We start from the raw sequence: 19,435 nt of genomic DNA, 5'->3' as shown, positions 1-19,435 counted from the left end.
ACCGTGTGATATCCGATAATCCAGGATTACCTCTTTAACTTTTACCCTTTTGACAATTAACCATCTGGTATTTTTGATCTGTTGTTTAACTGAAAACTTTCTCTCCGATTGTATTTCATTTGTTCCTTGATAATGTCTTAGTAAAGACGAAAGCACTTGGATTTCTATCATTTTCCTGTGGTATTCGCTTATTTAATGAAGTCACGTGCATCTACTGTGATTTTTTAAGCATACATACATACATACATAAGTATCTGTGGATTTGTTCTCTATTTCAAGACTCATGGTACTCTAAAAATAATAATAATAAATAATTACAATAATAAAGGAATGTACAATGACCTCATTTGTATCTATAGAAGGCAATTTCTGTCTGTCTGTTTGTTAGTTTGTTCTCTATGCACGCCCAGACTATGACAGGTAGGGCTACCGAATTTTCCCCAAAGACTCCCCTCACCCTCTGGAAGGTTTTAGTCAAAATCTGTTTCTATTTCTACCTGTATGTCTCGGTGATCTCTCGCCTCTTAGAAACGAAGACGGCCTTCTCGCTGATATATATTTCGTCGTTCACTTTTGTAATCAAATTTCTTCATAGTTTCAAACGGCAAAAATTATTATTCAGTCATATTTTTGACATTAATTTACCTTTTTCATTTATCTCTTTATTTATTTCATTATCCATTCTTCGCCTGGGTGTATTAATAAAAAAAAAATCAAGTATACTTGAACAGAGAAATTACGACAACTCTGGTGACGTGATTGATATGCAATTCCTGTCTGTAACACTAATCGCTATCCGTTTTGAAGACGAGACTAAAGAAAGCATGTGTACGTACACACTTTTATGAGTGCGTTCAAAAAAGACAGGAAACTCTACTGGTAATGTTGATGTCTAACAGAGTAGAAAGTATGCATTTCTTTAGATTACCCTTCAACCTCGTTTCCTCACGATCCAAAACCCTCATCTGGGGTGACAGAGCGAAAATAATGTCCCGGAAAAAAAAGCAAAAGCAATGTCCCATAAAAAAGCAAAAATAATGTCCTGCAAAAAAGCGAAAATAATGTCCCGCAAAAAAGCAAAAATAATATCTCGCCAAAAAGCGAAAATAATATCCCGCAAAAAAAGCGAAAGCAATGTCCCGCAAAAATGCGAAAATAATGTTCCGCAAAAAAAGCGACAAGAGTCCCGCAAAAAGCAAAAATAATGTCCCGCAAAAAAAAGGGACGGTAATGGATTAATGCCACTAGGAAATATACTATTATTCCAAAGGCCCTGACAGCCACACGTAATCTGTTACAAAAGCTACGCTTTCATAAAAGTAATTATTTAGGGTTATGGAAGTCCAGAAAAATGAATTTTCCGTAATAAGTCATTTTTAAGAGGCACAATACCGCTGGTAAGTGACAGTTAAAATCTATATCAGCGGTAATGCATTAGCCGTAACAGGGGACAATGAAACTGATAAACTTTTTGCTTTCAATGGGAAATTTATTGACAGATATATTAGTGTGTTGTAGCTCTCTCTCTCTCTCTCTCTCTCTCTCTCTCTCTCTCTCTCTCTCTCTCTCTCAAATAAGAAAAAATAGGTTTCGCAACGTATTCTAAGAGAATATTTATTACAGAATGTAGCAACACTGCAGCACATATTGGATATTAGCATTATCGATGATCCGGTTATTAAAAGTAATGGAATATCTATTTTGTGTTGTGCTGAAAGGAACTTTTAAGTTGAATATTTCTGCTGTGATATATATATATATATATATATATATATATATATATATAATATATATATTATTATATATATATATATATATATATATATATAATATTATATATATATATATATATATATATATATATATATATATATATATATTCACGGCAGAAATAGTCAACTTAAAAGTTCATTTCAGCACAACACAAAAAAGATATTCCATTACTTTAATAACCGGATCATCGATAATGCCAATATCCAATATGTGCTGCAGTGTTGTCCATGCCATTGGGTATGAATTGACATCTATAAACGGAAAGTTTATTATTATTGTTATAAACATTCAGTCGCACAGATATATTGATGGATCATAGCAAATAGCAATTATGATCGTAGGTCTGATACTGAATTCCCCTGTACTCACTCTCTCTCTCTCTCTCTCTCACGCACACACACACACACACACACACACACACATAGAAAATAAAAATGAAAAAAGACCAGTGGGATTTAACGCATTAAATATGTCAGTCATGAACAAATCAAAATATAGCCACAGTTTTTTTTTCTGCAAAATAAAGCTATTTTTCTGGCTTTGTCCGTTCGTCAGCACTTTTTCTGTTCGCCCTCAGATCTAAACAACTACGAAGGCTACAGGGCTGCAAATTGGTATGCTGATCACCCACCCTCTAATCATCATACATACCAAATTGCAGCCTTCTACCCTCAGTAGTTTTTATTCTATTTAAGGTTAAAGTTAGCCATGGTTCGTGCATCTGGCTGCGCTTACCGGAGGCCTGGGACGCACCCTCACTCTACTGCATCTGGGAAGCAACTGAAGCGCTACTGGTCGTAGCTGATGGTTTTATACAGCAAGCGTATTTTTCATTTGTTTTCCTTTCACATCATATATCTCAATCCTGAAAAACACGGATGCCAAAGCTAAGGAAAATCAATGACTGTCTCTGTTGGTATTAAAATCATTTTGATTTTTTGTATTTAGTTGGCTACAAATTAAAGTGAATTGGACCTTTTGTTAATCCTGTAATGCCCGTTTGTATTTGCTTTACCTGTACTGTGTTTCTCACTGTTCTGATCAGTCTTGCCTTAATTAAGTAAAGGGTCGTTAAGATCGAAAGATCTCGGCAGTTCTCGTGTTTTCATTTTCCTCAGTGTCATTACTTTTATGTATACTCATAGCATCACGTTTTATATATTTCGTGATCAAGTTATTCATATTGAACAACGTTTGTTTTGATACTTTTTGATTTAGCTTATGAATTCTTTCATTGAAACATATTACATAATAAAGAAAAAAAGTCGACAAATTCCGATAATTTCGATAAGAACCGTCTCAAACGGATATATACTAGATTTCCTATATTAATGTATAAATTAGTAACGTCGAATTACAACAACTGATATTCATGTATTCAACTTCATTGCATAATTATTTCAAACATGGGGGACATTCAATTAAATGCTCATTGCAGCGTGCAACGTTGTGGCCAAAACAAACAAGCTATTTTATTCCGTTAAATGTGTTTAACTGGATAGTCGCAATAAATCAAACGGTATTATTCCACTACACGACTGGAAAAGCTGCAGGTGTCCAGAACTGGAACTTGCTCTGCTCCTGCCCAATTGCCATAGGAAAGGCAGGGACTGAAATTCCAGTTCTCTTAACAGCTCTTTGAATTGTTGGTTCTTTGAATATCTCATTTTTTCATAACATTCTCAACTTGGTAAAATCCAGGAGTGAGGTTTATATTAATTTTATCAATTAGACATGATTCTATTATTAGTCTTTCTAAAATATTTAGCCCTATGATAAAGTAAGTGATTTTTATCATAATAATTTCATCACTTAACTACGGAGAGAGAGAGAGAGAGAGAGAGAGAGAGAGAGAGAGAGAGAGAGACTCATTAGTTAACTCAATAGTTAACTAAATGGTAATAAAAAGATCAGTACTTCGACACTGTCAAATGATTGCAGGAATCTGTTGCGAGAGGCAATAGGTTATAATGAAGCCTAAAAAGGCAACAGAATAATGTAGTACACATAATGTACATGAAATCCAATAATGAAACAAAATCAATGCGCAGAAGAAATCGAGTTTTCCGTACAGCGTATAATGCTATACGAAACTCTCGATGTGCTGCAGTATGAAACTCTCAGCCTTGACAGGGCAGCGCTCAGTTGCTCCCCAGATGCGCAGGCGGTTGGCACCGCACAATCCATAGCAAACTTTAACCCTAATTAAAATAAAAACTATGTAGTCTAGAGGGCTGCAATTTGTTATGTCTGTTGACTGGAGGGTGGATGATCAACATACCAAGTTGCAGCCATCTAGCCACAGTAGCTTCTCAGATCTGAGGGCAGACACACAGACAAAGCCATCTCAATAGTTTAACTAAAAAACTCCTCTTGTGATGTGAGTGTATTCTTCTAAGGTTGATGATATGAAGTCCAGGCAAAAAGGCTTTAAGTTCCTGAGTCACTGACAAATCTTCGCTGTCGTCTATAAATTCACTTGTAGTTTTTGTACTGCGTCCCAAGTAAATTGAGCCATCCTTCCTTCTCGGAATATTAAATTTCACAGCAAAGATCTGCTTTTGCAGAATTACGGAAATACTTTTCCGAAGTTTCTGCAACATGAACTTTGCACGCTCCCTTTTTTGATTTACAGGGATATTCCAGGTGAAATATTGGGAGCAATAGCTCTGTGCAGCGGCCCTCTTTGGCAAACTTTAACCCTAATTAAAATAAAAACTATGTAGTCTAGAGGGCTGCAATTTGTTATGTCTGTTGACTGGAGGGTGGATGATCAACATACCAAGTTGCAGCCATCTAGCCACAGTAGCTTCTCAGATCTGAGGGCAGACACACAGACAAAGCCATCTCAAGAGTTAACTAAAAACTCCTCTTGTGATGTGAGTGTATTCTTCTAAGGTTGATGATATGAAGTCCAGGCAAAAAGGCTTTAAGTTCCTGAGTCACTGACAAATCTTCGCTGTCGTCTATAAATTCACTTGTAGTTTTTGTACTGCGTCCCAAGTAAATTGAGCCATCCTTCCTTCTCGGAATATTAAATTTCACAGCAAAGATCTGCTTTTGCAGAATTACGGAAATACTTTTCCGAAGTTTCTGCAACATGAACTTTGCACGCTCCCTTTTTTGATTTACAGGGATATTCCAGGTGAAATATTGGGAGCAATAGCTCTGTGCAGCGGCCTCTTTGGCCAGAGAGAGAGAGAGAGAGAGAGAGAGAGAGAGAGAGAGAGAGAGAGAGAGAGAGAGATTTACTTATGCGTAAGTTTTGACGGGGTTACAAATTTTTTTTTTTCTGAATTTGCATTGATACGTATGCATACAAACGCCTATATAATCTACATAATAATAATATATATATATATATCTATATATATATATATATATATAATATATATAATATATATTATATAAGAGATCTTTACGTGAAATGAAAGGAGGTGGTACCAAGACATTCAACTTTTACTCCAAAATCTTCAGGGTACGTGAGGATCTCCTATATACTTCACCCACGGGACCAATGTGGAATTGCAAGATATATATATATATATATATATATATATATATATATATATATATATATATATATATATATATACATATATATGTGTGTATATCATATATATATATATATATATATATATATATATATATATATTTACTTATTTACTGATTATACAAGAACGCAACGGTCCCAAAATAAGTAATTATATTAAGAGGAATTAAGACAAACAAACAAATACACGTCACGAACGGCTCTGAATTCCTAGACCCATTACTCCTCTTCCAAAACCACTGTCATTTTTAATTACTATTCATCCCCTGAAGATTTATTTATTTCCCTTTATACAACACTGCGCGTATTATTAATTAAATAAAGATATCAACACAATGATAAATATCAGACACGAAGCCTTCAGTGACAGTATACTCATCATTCGCCTTCCCGCTACCCCCCCCCCCCCCAACCCCCCCCTTCTCTCTCTCTCTCTCTCTCTCTCTCTCTCTCTCTCTCTCCTCTTTTGCACAAAGTTACCGTAAGCTTTATAAACCATATTTAAATTCATTCCATAAAAATTTTACTTATTTATTTTAAATTTTTACGGCGTTTTCAGCAGTGGTGTAAATAGAATTGTGTTTCTCTGTTTACTTGTAAGGTTGGAACTAGGATCCTTGTTGTTTTTGACTGAGCTGGCTTTACGCCATCACGGGCTCTTGCTCATAGATCAGCCCGTAACCAGACTCATTTAATCCCAAACTAAAGTTAAATCTCATTGGTAAATAAACACCCATAGATAAAGTACTTCAGTGTCCTGACTTGATTCGGTCTTAAACTCTTCCTTAACCTCTAATAATAGTTTACCTCGATAGATTCTGAAATATACTCGTAAGATCTAACAATTAAATGGAAGTTAAACGTCGAGAACAACAAATTATACCGTTTAAATCGCACGTAAAGTCAAGATATCTAAATATTGCCCCATTGCCAAGGCCGGCCACAGAAATTTCCAAACGTAATTTAAAAGCCAGCTCACACGGGGTAGGCCCGCATAGCAATACAAAGAAAGACAATCAGCCTGGAATTTCCAGGAATTTAATCAATGCTTGAGCTACATTCCTCTCGTTCAGGTATGCAGTGTTGGGAAATTAGCATCGGTGGTTTTGGGAAATTCGTATCCGTAGAGGAAAGAATGCGGTAATGTGGTTGATTTGGCTGTGGATAGAACTGCACAAAAATGATCGGTCGTTTAAGTGAATCTCTCTCTCTCTCTCTCTCTCTCTCTCTCTCTCTCTCTCTCTTTATCATCACATAATGTCAGTTACTGGGGTTATAAAAAAAACATTAACTATTATCCCGTTTCGAAATTGAAGGCTTTCTCTCTCTCTCTCTCTCTCTCTCTCTCTCTCTCTATTCTTTTCAAAGGAGAGAGAGAGAGAGAGAGAAAGTCTAGACCCGAGTATCAAACCTTGAAGAAGAGGAGAAGAAAAAAGTAATTCCATCGAAGACCGATTAAGAAGTTTGAACAGAGACGAAAAGCCGGGTGATGGGCAAAAAAAAAAAAAAAAAAAAAAAAAAAAAAAAAAAAAAAACTCCGAGAGAAAGAATTCGTTGGTAATTTTGGGAACACAAAGAGAACAGAGAAGGGAAGAAGGGAATTGCCTTCCGTTTGTGGTCATCGCTACGAAGAAAGAAGTGTTCCGTACAGCGTATATATGTACTATAATCAAGGCCACCGAAGATAGATCTATCTTTCGGTGGTCTCGGTATAATGCCGTATGAGCCGCGGCCCATGAAAAAGTATATCTTGGTTAAACCAGACCACTAAGCTGATTACCAGCTCTCCTAGAAGCTGGCCCGAAGGATTAAGGATATTTCTACGTGGCTAGGAACCAATTGGTTACTTAGCAGAGGGACTTACAGCTTATTGTGGGATCGAACCACGTCGAGAAAATAATGATTTATATCGCCAGAAATCAATTTGTCTGGTTCCTTGTTGGCAGAGCGGGAAATCGGGGGGGGAGGGGGGGGGAAACCCGGGCTTGAGATCAGTAGTCGAGACGTAACTGACTCGTCCCAACTGCGAGGAACTGCGTTGCCAGACGCATGATCATGGCGAACTTTAACCTTAAATAAAATGAAAACTGCTGTGGCTAGAGGGCTGCAATTTGGTATGTTTGGTGATTGGAGGGTGGATGATGAACATACCAATTTGTAGCCATCTAGCCTCAGCAGTTTTTAAGATCTCAGGGCGGACGGACAGACAAAGCAATCACAATAGTTTTCTTTTACAGAAAACTAAAAGCGTGGTACACTATCTTACTCATTAATGAGCTGAGAAATGAGACCATTACCCCCAATGAGATTCAAGTGACGCATGTACAGATAGATAATTAGACAGACAGTTAAACAAATACTCCGTCTACTTTCATATTTTGTAAACCATGAAATCGATATTTGTTTCTAGCGACAAAATCCAATTTCCCGTTATCCATTTCCGTGACATAACCGAATCACTTGTGATTTTATTGGACGATGCCGCTCTGATATAATATAAACGAATTCGACTGTACTACACGTTTTCAACAATGTCCACGTTTCTGATCGATTCATATCGATATGAACAAGGCGTGATCCAACTTGCAGCTTAGTCGGGGCGCGTGCTTAAAATCTAAGGCCAGATAGCGCGTCGTTTCACCAACGACAATGATTGTACAAAGACTTGTATTGTGCTCTCGTTGGTGAAAGATATTTAAAATACTTATCTTTTTTTTTTTTTTTTTTTTTTACTTTAGTTTAACCAGACCACTGAGTTAATATTAACTCTCCTAGGGCTGGCCCGAAGGATTAGACATGTTATTTAAAATCAGTATAATTTATTATTAAAAATAAATAGATAAATATTTATTATCTGGAATATATATTATCTAAAAAAAATAAAAAATAAATAAATTACTATCTGGAATATATTATATTACTATATATTATATTTTGTCGTATAAATTATTAAATTTAGGAATTTAAAATATATATAGTGAAAAATTTGTCACTTTCTGATAATATTTTCTTTAAAAGAATTATCTTCTGAATAATATGTCTCTTTGGGTTTTATATTTTGGACAGATTTTGAAAAATATGTTTTACTGTTATTTGTACATACCATATTTCGCACATAGTATAGGGGCATGGGGGTTACTCATTAGGTAACCATGTGTCAGTTTGGTGTGACCAATTCTTAGCCGTGTCAATATTATTGAATTCTTGCGGCATTTCTGATAGGATGATGGCCACGGGTCTACAGTTTCTTTTATTTTCTCTTAATTTATTGGTAGGATGGTTTTCCCCCCAGTTATTTTGACCATTTTTTTTCCTTAATAACCGACTTGACTTGTGCCCTAATATAATCTTCTAGTGGCAATAATTCTGCTGATATTGGGAGTGTTCTAGCCTCTTTTGCATAAGTATCTGCTTTTTCATTGCCTTCTAATCCTATATGAGATGGTATCCAACATAGAGTAACAGATATTTTTTGTCTTTTCATTTCATGTAATATATGTCTAATTTCATTTACAATTTTGTTTTTTGGAGTATAAGAGCTTATTGCAGTTATTGAACTTAGTGAATCGCTAAAGATGGTTACTTCACTAAACGGTTTTCAGATATAGTTGTTAATGCTGTTTTTATTGCTAGTAATTCAGCAGTGAATACTGATGCTTTGCTTTGTAAGGAGACTTGGATCTTTATATTGTTTCCGTAAACAGCGAATCCAACTCCCATATCATCTTTGGAACCATCAGTATATATATGTGATTATTATTGTGTATCTTGATATGTTCCAGAGCATATTGTTTTCATAGCAAGGGGATTATTCAATTTATTACTGGGTATTGTACACAATTTCCTACATATCTGGGGAGCACTTATCAACCATGGGGGCATTATTTTGCTAAAATTGTAAACTTTAATATTATAAAGGTCATTGTCATTAAATAATCTATTAGCTCTAACGGGGAAGGATGGGATAATTTTTGTATTCCAGAAACAATCTGGATCTTTAAATAAATCTTTGGTTTTGCTGGACTATTTACAATTTTTAAAGCTCTGCACATCGTTGTTATTTTGAAATCTATAAGATAGTGGCATTTCTCCACTTTCTACAATCAACGATTGGACTGGTGATGATTTGAATGCTCCCCAGTGGCTAAACGAAGCCCAAGATGATGCACTGGGTCTAGCATTTTGAGAGTTGTCTCACTAGCAGAACTATAAATTGGACTGCCATATTTCTAATATTGGTAGAACTGTAGCCTTATAAAGTTTCAATAATGTTTCTCTATCAGCACCCCATGAAGTGTGGGCTAATTTTTTTAATATATTTAAAGCTTTCAAGGCCTTTGCTTTGGTATGTTTCACATGGGCCTTCCAGTTCAAATGATTGTCAAAATATAAGCCCAAGAATTTAACTTCTGGATAAAATTGGATGGGAGTGTTATTCATGGTAAGAGATATAACTTGATTTTTGAGCCAGCGCTGATCCTTATAAAATGTTATTGCTTGTGTTTTTTCAACAGAAAATTTAAATCCACAGATAATGCCCATTGTTCAATTTTTAGCTATGGAGATATTTAAAATTCTTTGGATGTGGCGTAGGTTGTTTGAAGTGTAAAAAATGGCAAAATCATCAACATATAAGCTGTTGTTTACATCTTTTGGAAGCATTTTAACAATAATTCTTGATTGCTAATGCAAATAATGTGCTGCTTAGTACGCTGCCTTGTGGGATACCTTCTTTTATTTCAAATGTTTCTGATAATACCGTTTCAATTTTAGTCTGGAATGTTCTTTCTGTTAGGAAATTTCGTATGAAAAATTGGAGTTCACCCCTTAGATTTATGTCATATAGAGATTTTAAGATTGAATATCTCCATGTTGTATCATAAGCCTTTTGAATGTCGAATAAGATTGCGACAGTAATTTTCTTTTGTACAAATCCTCTTTTGATTTGATCTTCTAGTGATGTTAATGAGTTTAATGTTGAATGATTTTTCCTACTTCCAGATTGAGTTGCGCTAGAACTTTATTTTTCTCTAAATACCATATGAGTCTATTATTTACCATCTTTTCCATGAGTTTACAAGACAACTAGTTAGTGATATAGGTCTATAATTATTTGCTGATGTTGGATCTTTGCCAGGTTTGGGTATAGGAATTACAATAGCATGTTTCCATGCTTTGGGAAGTAGTTTCTTTTTCCATAAGTGATTATAAAATTTTTAATAAGTATCTTGGCTTTAATGTTCAGATGTATAAGGAGTTCAAAAGAGATATTATCCTTTCCTGGGGCAGAGTTACTACAAGTTTTTAGCGCAGCATCAAATTCTTCTAATGTAAATGGGACATTGTAGTATAATTGTTGACTTGTTTCGAAATTAATTATATGTTTCTCTTCATTCTTTTTCCTAATGCGAAAATGTTCATCTAAATTCAGCTATTGCCTACTGATTCTAGGTGGCGACCTATTATATTTGATATATCTTTTAAATCATGAACTTTTTTTCCCATTATGTAATATTGGGGATCTAGGTGATCGACTATATTTGCCATTAATTTTTCTAAATCTATCCCACATTTGTTTAACAGTGTCACCGGAGAAGTCTGCGACGTAATTATGCCAAGATGATTTCCTATTGCTAATAACTTTTTTCCTGAATTGAGCAGATATTTTATTCAATAAAGGTTTGATATAATCAATTTCCATAGCTATTAATACTAACCCTTTCAATGTATATCTATTACTTTTATATAATTTGTTATATCTTTGGTTTAGTCTGTCTAATCGTCTACTCATCTTGTGCTTCAGTATGATAATATCTGAAAGTTCTCTAGACCACCATGGAACAGATTTATTTTTGGCTTACAAGTTGTCATTGGTATTGATTTATTTCCAGAACTAATTACGAAATCTGTAAAATATTCATTAATTTCATTGTGATCATTGTTACTTTGGAAAGGGGAAACATTTTAGTAATTAAATCATACTTTTCCCAATCAGCTTTTTTAAAATTAAATTTTGGTACAAATTGTTGATGATTATCTTCAAGACATGTGATTACGATTGGGTAGTGATCACTAGTATAAAGGTCATCCAGAGTATCCATTCTAATCTGTCTACTAACGAAGTGGAACAAATAGACAGTCTACAGATGATAGGGTCCCATGAGTTTTTGAAAAGTATGTTGGGATTTCATTTTCATTCAGACAACAGTAGTTGTAGTAAGTATTAGATTTTCTATGTCTTTACCTGCTCTATCTGCGTCGATGGTACTGGCATCCCATAAAGGGTGTGAGCATTAAAATCACCTAAAACTAGAATTGGCTCATTGAATTGTGATAAAATATTTGATAATTGAGCCATATCATAATTTTCATTAGGTTGATTATATAGACTGCAGACTAAAATGCTAGTTTTGTTTATCATATGCAGGCGAATTGAAGATATTTGAAATGAATTATTGTTAACTGTAACTTTATCATAGGTTACACGATTATGAACATATATTGCTGTTCCTAACTTGCCTTCTCCTGAAACGGAGGATGCCAGAAAGTAATTACATATTGATGGGACTGGATTATTAACGTGTTGTAAACATATGCACATTGGTTCATGTTGCTTTAGGAGTCTTTGTATTTCACCCAAGTGCATTCGTGTTTTCAGACCGTTTATGTTCCATTGGATAATAGTATAATTGAATGGAACGAAAGTTAAAAGATTATTTTGTATATTTGGTTTTATATATATATATAAATTATATATTTTTTTTTAAACTATGGGTAATTATTCGCTTAATTAGCTTTTTCTTTTTGGGTTTTTGACATTTCTGTGTTATCTTCTGATTCAGTGGTGAATTTAATTTCTCTTGTTTGGCTAAGAAATTGTCTAACACTGCTATTTTACTCTCACGATAGTACTGTAAGTGTCTAATACACATACAATCTTTGGTATGTAATTCTAGCTGGCTTGAGATGTTATCTTTTCTAGCTAAGAAATTCCTTATCACGTTTATCAATTTTTTCTTTATTTAAAGGTTTCGTTTCTTTGCAATCTTGCAAAAAACATGTATGGCATCCACACCGTTCATGGTGAGATTCAGTTGGAGGTGTTACGCCTTCTTGGATACACTGCTGACATTCACAATTATCGTTTTGTCTTCCTTGGACAGATTGAAATTTGTCTTTAAATTTTCTTGGAAAGACTGGCGAAGGGTTTAGTTCTTCAGATTTACTTTGAAAAACTATAGAAGAATTCATTGCTTGAAATTTACTTGGAAGACTGGTGAAGGACGCTTACTTTCATCCCATTTCTTATCTAAATTAGGGGATGTTTTTCTGTTGATTTTAGGCATTTTCTTCTTCTTGACGTCATTAGTATTAATTAGAGTTTTGGAGGGGAAATTATTTCTCTTTCTCGTTTTTCTTCTTGTTTGTTCAGCATGATCTTCATTTCCAGTGTTCCCTAGAGATGGCAATTCTTCATCTTTCATTAGTACGTCATAAGGGTTGCTTATTGATACTGTATTGCTAGATTCTCCAAGAGATTTTTTGTTAATTTCTAAGTTTGATGACCTCGTTGTTTGTTTTTCATTAGTTTTTCCAGGTATTATAAAATGTTTCTTGGGCATTACTTTTTCTACAGCGTCTCGATATGATTTATTTCTAGAAGGGTCCATTAAACCTCTTGATTTTAATTCTTGCTTTCCTTCTGGAATTGACATGCCAGACCTGCTTATTAGTAGTTTTATTCAGTGTTATATATGTAGAATGGGCATATCTTTGATCTCGCATGATGGTCTTGTCCACAATTACAACATTTGGGAACGCCACAGTTCCAGGTGGTTTCATGATCTTCTGAACCACAGAATGCACAAATTGGTTCATTTCTACATTTGTTTTTTGTATGTCCATACTTAGAGCAATTTGTGCATTGAAGAGGCTTTGGTACATGGGGTAATACCTCTCTTCTCTGGCCTTCTATTTTAATATTAGGTGGAAGTGTCTGCCCTTCAAATTTAATTTTAGCTATTTCTCAATTTTTTTCCCTGCTGTCTTTTATTTGGGATTTCATATACTTTTACGTTTTCAATATTAGGATATCTAATTTTTAATGAGTTCAATAACAATGTCTCATCTGGTAGGCCATCACAATCATTATTGGGTGGTAACATTACTGTTCCCTCAATGCTGTTCAACTTGTCATGTCTTTCGACTGTGACATTTATCCCATTCATATTATTAAGCATTTGATAATTTTCTGATTGAAGTTTTGTGGTAGCTTCCACTATCCATTCTTTTCTTGTTATAGATCTAAAAGTCATTCTTTGGTTGGGTACTGAGCTAATAAAACAATATTTTCAAATTTAGCAGCTGTCAGCTCGGTTTCTGTTTTAAAAACTAAGGGGTTTTATCTTGGCCAAGTGCCATATCCAAATAATGAGTCAAGTGTACTAATGTAGGATCTGCTCTGTATTTAGGTCGTCTGTTTCGAAAACTATTAATATTTTCCTTTTTTTCATTTATTACTGGAGGAATTTCCTTTTGTGGCATTAAGTATGGTTCCATAGTTATTATATTTGATTTGGGTACGGATCTAGAATCATCGTTTACTTCTTTGTTTACATTTTCCTGAGCCAGTTCAAGTCCATTCCAGGGTGGTCAACAATGGGGGCCAATGTATCATCCATAGATACGAGTACTGTAATTTTTCAGCCAGGTAGTCCTCCGCCCACCATATTCCTCAGTAAAACGGAGCCCAACAAGGGAGGGATGTGTTATGCAACTTTAAGTGGCCACCCCTAGAGGCTACAACCTGGTTATACACATGGCTCCCAGAACTTGAGGCGTCATCAGTCCGTCGAGATCAGACCCAGCTCTGGGGGCCATGTTTGACATAAGACTTTCCCCTCGCTCGGGCACGTCAGGTACTCGAATTCTACGGATGGAGAGACATGTCAGTCCTCTTCACCCTCCATCAAATCAGAGGAGCAGTCAGAGCCGTAATCCAATGTAGGTCCAAGGTTGTCAACTAATGGTCACTCATGACAGGGGAAGAAGTTGAGGATTGAAAATAGGAGAAGGCTCAAAAGTGGACCGATCTTAGTCTGGATGCTCAGAACTGGCCTGTGTAGCATGGTTAGACCTGCCAGGGTAGAGCACTACTCCGCTACTGTAGCCCAGTTCATCCTTGCACCACACAAGCCCCACCACCACATCAAGGTGCCGGGCCACTGGTGGGGAAAATACTTATCTAAATCATTTGTTTTATTATATTTTCTATGTGGAAATCATGTGTTCGTTTCTAATACTGGTACTCGACTGAGAATTTCACTCTAACCTGTTAGTTACTTATATCATTTTTTTCACTATTTTTTTTGTCTATATATATGTGTGTGTGTGTGAGATAGACAGAGAGAGAGAGCGATAAAAAGTTCATTTCCCATCGGCGGAGAAGTAGTGACCCTGTCTATTGAAGAAAGATTATTAAATGTTCGCCCTCGATGGAAGGAATTGGTTACTCTGCTTCCAGCCCAAAATTGGATTCTCGCCTTCCATAACCTAGACGGGAGACCAAATCCACCTCACCAATAGCAGCGAAAATCACTGATTTCGGTGTCTATTGAAACTGGCAGGAGGAATCTGGCTTTCTGAATAGGACCGGACGCAGAAGCAATCGTGTTTTGAAGTGAGGAAAGAGAGTTGCCGCCGAACAATGGAACTTTCCTCAGCAGGAAAGAATGTGGAACTTAAGCCAAAGGCCAAGTGTCGGGAACCATGAGGTCATTCAGCGCTGAAATGGGAATTGGTCGCAATTGCACAAAGAAACAATTGTCAGTTAAGTTATGGTGAAAAATAAGATGGTATAAAAAGAATATGAAAGGAGGTACAGTAAAAAAGACATGAGAGGTAAGGGCCGAAGGGACGTTGCAAAGACCTTTAAGTAGTACCTATCATAGTTTACGATTCCTTAAGGTCGTACCTAATAAACGTGCATTTGTTAAACATGCTTTGAACACGACAGGTGTCTGTACCACTGCCGAGCTAAATTTGTTTGAAGAAAAAGTAAATAATAAGTGACAACATTCCAACGAATTTCGTAGAACTGATAATCTTTTTGAAAGTAAAATATGACGCTATTTTTCGAATTTTGAGATCGTAAGTTTATTTTTTTTTTACAACAGATACTGCAATATTTTCAACAGTGATGCTGATTTAAACATTTAAACGCCCAGCCAAGTTTGAAAAATGACAGGGCACTGTGACAGATAACGGAATACCCAGTAGTGCCCACGCAGTATAGTAGCATATGTAAGGGAAATATATTCCTGGTACGGATCGGATTGACCTGGTTTTATGCAAATTTATTGCATCACAACGAAATACTAAATATATCCTACAGTCAGAGATTTGTGAAGCTTATATTTAAAAAAAAAATTTATTCGCCTTTAACGAAATAGAATAAGGCGTGGTCCAACATCCAGCTTACTCGGGACACGTGCAAGATTTTCCCCTCACGCATTAGTTGGTAACATTGTATTCCTAACTTTCAACGTAAATTAAAATGTGCTAAAATCTACGGTCAAATAGAGCCTTGTTTCACCAACGAAAATTAAAATAAATACGCTACATTTTATTAAGATTAATTGTTTTGTAGTGTTTAACAGGCACATTATTAATTTTTTACATTTTCATTCTAATAAATGAATCATAAACATCCTAACCTAAAATGCCTGTATCTTTAACTTAATGTGAAACAACTTTTTCAGCCCTTTTTAAGGCTCTTCCATAGATCTATCCTACCCCTCCTCCAACAAGAAAAACAACAACAAAGTTTGTAGGCTTACTCTCTGAGTAAGTGACAACAGGTAAAAATGCACTACAGTTTCTTCGGCGAAATCGAGTTTTCTGTGCAATGTATAATGTTGCATAAACCATCAACTATGACTTGTGGCTCTTCAGTCGCTCACCAGATCCGATAGAGTGAGGGTGCGTCCCATGCCTTCGGAAAGCGCTGCCAGTTGCACGATCCAAGGCTAACTTTAACCTTAAATAACTTTAAAACTACTTGGGCTAGAGGGTTGCAATTTGGTATGCTTGATGATTTGGTGGTGGATGATCAACATACCAATGTGTAGCCCTCTGGCCTCAGCAGTTTTTAAGATCTGAGGGCGGACAGACAATAATTTACTGTTACAGAAAACTATAAAATAATGCACATAATATCAGGAAAAAACAACGTTTCTCATAAAGGCCCCGTAGGTAGGTAGTGCCGTCAGTTCACCTCACGGTTTGTACTGTAGACACAACTAAAGGTCTTTTGCAGCGTCCCTCCGACCCACACCCCTTTCATTCCTTTTACTGTACCTCAATTCTAATTTCCTTTCTTCCATCTTGTTATCCTCAACCCTCTCATAACATTTATTTCATAGGGCAACTGCTCTGAGGTTTTTCTTACTGTTGACACCTTTGCAATCTCTCCTTTTCTTTCCTAGCGCTGAATGACTCACAGCATCCAGTGCTTGTCCTTTGGCCTGAATTATATAATATTCCATTCTCTGAAAAGACCAACCACTTAAATTCGTATAAACCAGCCACCACACCCGGTGATGGTGACACGCTAATGGTGTGAGAAAAAGGGGGTTAATGGTGCGGTGTATATTATGGCAGCGTCTTTCACCTTGTTTCTTTTTGTCGTGGAGTCTCTCATTTCCTCTCGTTTTTGGATGTATTAAAAAATAAAATCTTTAAAAGTTCATTTTCCTAATTCTGTGGTCCATCTTTTGTGCTGCAAGGACGTTATTTATAGTCAATAAAACCGAATGGCATAACTTTTTAAATCACACAGCTCCACATAAACTATCAAACTGGATATGGAAAATTAAATCATGCAGCTCCACATTAACCTTTAAACCAGATATGGAAAACTATTGTCTCTTGTAACTCAAAATTCACCCAATTGGAAAATAATATCATATCACGCTTAATCCACTAAATAGTATATAACTCTTCTATAATGTAACTCAGCATGGTAGAGTTGCTATGGTAACCATCTGTCTTCAACAAATAGCCAAAAGGTTTCGGTAATAATTATATGGTAATTAAATAAGAAAGGCATAATCCAACCTCCAGCTTACTCGGGACGTGTGCGAAATTTTCACCCTCACACATAAGTTGTAAACATTATAATCCTAACTAAATGTGAATTAAAAAGTGCTAAAATCTATGGTCGAATAGAGCCTTGTTTCACCAACGAAAATTAAAATAAATATGCTACATTTTATTATAAATAATTTTTCTGTAGTGTTTAACATGCACATTATTCATTTTTACATTTCTATTCTAATAAATAATTCATAAATATCTTATCTACAAATTCCTGTATCTTGAACTCAATGCAAAACACCTTTTTCAGACCTTTTCAGGCTCTTCCGCAGACTTTTCCTACCCCTTAACAAGAACAAGACCAACAACAAAGTAGTTTGTAGCTTTATTATATATATATTATTATATATATATATATATATATATTATATATATAATATATATATATATATATATGTATTATATATATCTATATATATATATATATATATATATATATATATATTAATATTATTAATTATATAATATATATATATATATCTATTATATTAAAATATAGTATATATATATAATATATATATATATATAATTATTTACACTATATATATATATACATATACCATATATATATATATTATATATATATATATATATTATTATATATATATATATATATATATATATATATATATGTATATATATATATATATATATATATATACACCCAAAGCAATAAGGGTGGGGAAATGCGAGACAATAACTGGGTAACTTTATAGTTATTTCACTTTGTATACTTCATTTTCTCATTAGCAGGGCAGGGCTGTTACTCTCCTGTTAACGGCTCCATTACCGTTTTTCGAAAGGGGAAACTTTGCCTCGGTGACTGCAGGGAGAAGTGGAGAATGGTGGAAGATAAAGGTATAACGAAGTTGATGATTTGGAATACCAAGATATAATGATCATGAAGATGAAGTGGAGAATGGTGGAAGGGAAGAGTAAAATGAAGATGATGATGTGCAAGGCCAAAATATAATGATCAAGAAGATGGCAAGAAAAGATGAGAGCAAAAGAGAGAAACATGGCATAATGATAAATATTACGTTGCAGTCGAAAAAGAACAATAATTTGTCTTTTTACATTTCCAAAACTCAAGTCCTAGGTTAAGTCAAGGTGTGCCTAGGTTTTGTCAAAGTCTACCTGTGTTTTGTCAAGGTATACCTAAGTTCAGTCCTATTCTTAGGTTTAGTCAAGGTGTGCCTAGGTTTAGTCCTGTACCTAGGGTTAGTCAAGGTATACCTGGATTTAGTCCTGTACCTAGGTTTAGTCAAGGTGTACCTAGGTTTAGTCCTGTACCAAGGTTTTGTCAAGGTGTACCTAGGTTTAGTCCTGTACCTAGGATTCGTCAGGGTGTACCTAGGTTTAGTCATGTACCTATGTTTTGTCATGGTATACCTCGAATTAGTCCTGTACCTAGGTTTTGTCAAGGTGTACCTAGGTTTAGTCCTGTACCTAGATTTAGTCAAGGTGTACCTAGGTTTAGTCTTGTACCTAGATTTAGTCAAGGTGTACCTAGGTTTAGTCTTGTACCTAGAGGTAGTCAAGGTGTACCTAGGATTAGTCCCGTACCTAGGTTTAGTCAAGGCATACCTGGGTTTAGTCCTGTACCTAGCTCTCGTCAAGGAGTACCTACGTTAACTCCTGTACCTATGTTTTGTCATGGTATACCTAGTATTAGTCCTGTACCTAGGTTTCGTCAAGGTGTACCTAGGTTTAGCCCTGTACTTAGATTTAGTCAAGGTGTACCTAGGTTTAGTCTTGTACCTAGAGGTACTCAAGGTGTACCTAGGATTAGTCCCGTACCTAGGTTTAGTCAATAATAAAATACACAAACATACAGGTTTAGTCCTGTACCTAACTTTCGTCAAGAAGTACCTAGGTTTATTCCTGTACCTATGTTTTGTCAAGGTGTACCCAAGTTTAATCTTGTACCTCGGTTTATTCGTGTACATAGGT

At 35.3% G+C, this 19,435-nt stretch overlaps 1 protein-coding gene across 1 annotated transcript; it reads left to right on the top strand.

The window, feature by feature from the left end:
* The first annotated feature begins 1,966 nt into the window (after nucleotides 1–1,966).
* LOC135223925 (PGC-1 and ERR-induced regulator in muscle protein 1-like) lies at nucleotides 1,967–19,299 on the top strand. Its single transcript, XM_064262847.1, has 2 exons — nucleotides 1,967–2,010; nucleotides 18,663–19,299. The coding sequence occupies exons 1-2, from the start codon at nucleotides 1,967–1,969 to the stop codon at nucleotides 19,297–19,299; spliced, it is 681 nt and encodes a 226-aa protein (XP_064118917.1).
* Nucleotides 19,300–19,435: the final 136 nt, after the last annotated feature.

This window comes from Macrobrachium nipponense, chromosome 10, assembly GCF_015104395.2.
Source record: "Macrobrachium nipponense isolate FS-2020 chromosome 10, ASM1510439v2, whole genome shotgun sequence".
Lineage (NCBI taxonomy): Eukaryota > Metazoa > Arthropoda > Malacostraca > Decapoda > Palaemonidae > Macrobrachium > Macrobrachium nipponense.
This window is presented reverse-complemented; position numbering and strand designations above follow the sequence as displayed.

Excerpts from the sequence above, each read along its gene's own strand:
- LOC135223925 (XM_064262847.1), top strand. The coding sequence starts at position 1,967 with ATGCCAATATCCAATATGTGCTGCAGTGTTGTCCATGCCATTGG. Across the intron at positions 2,011-18,662 it reads AGTGTTGTCCATGCCATTGG|GTTTAGTCAAGGTGTGCCTA; the intron begins GTATGAATTGAC and ends TCCTATTCTTAG.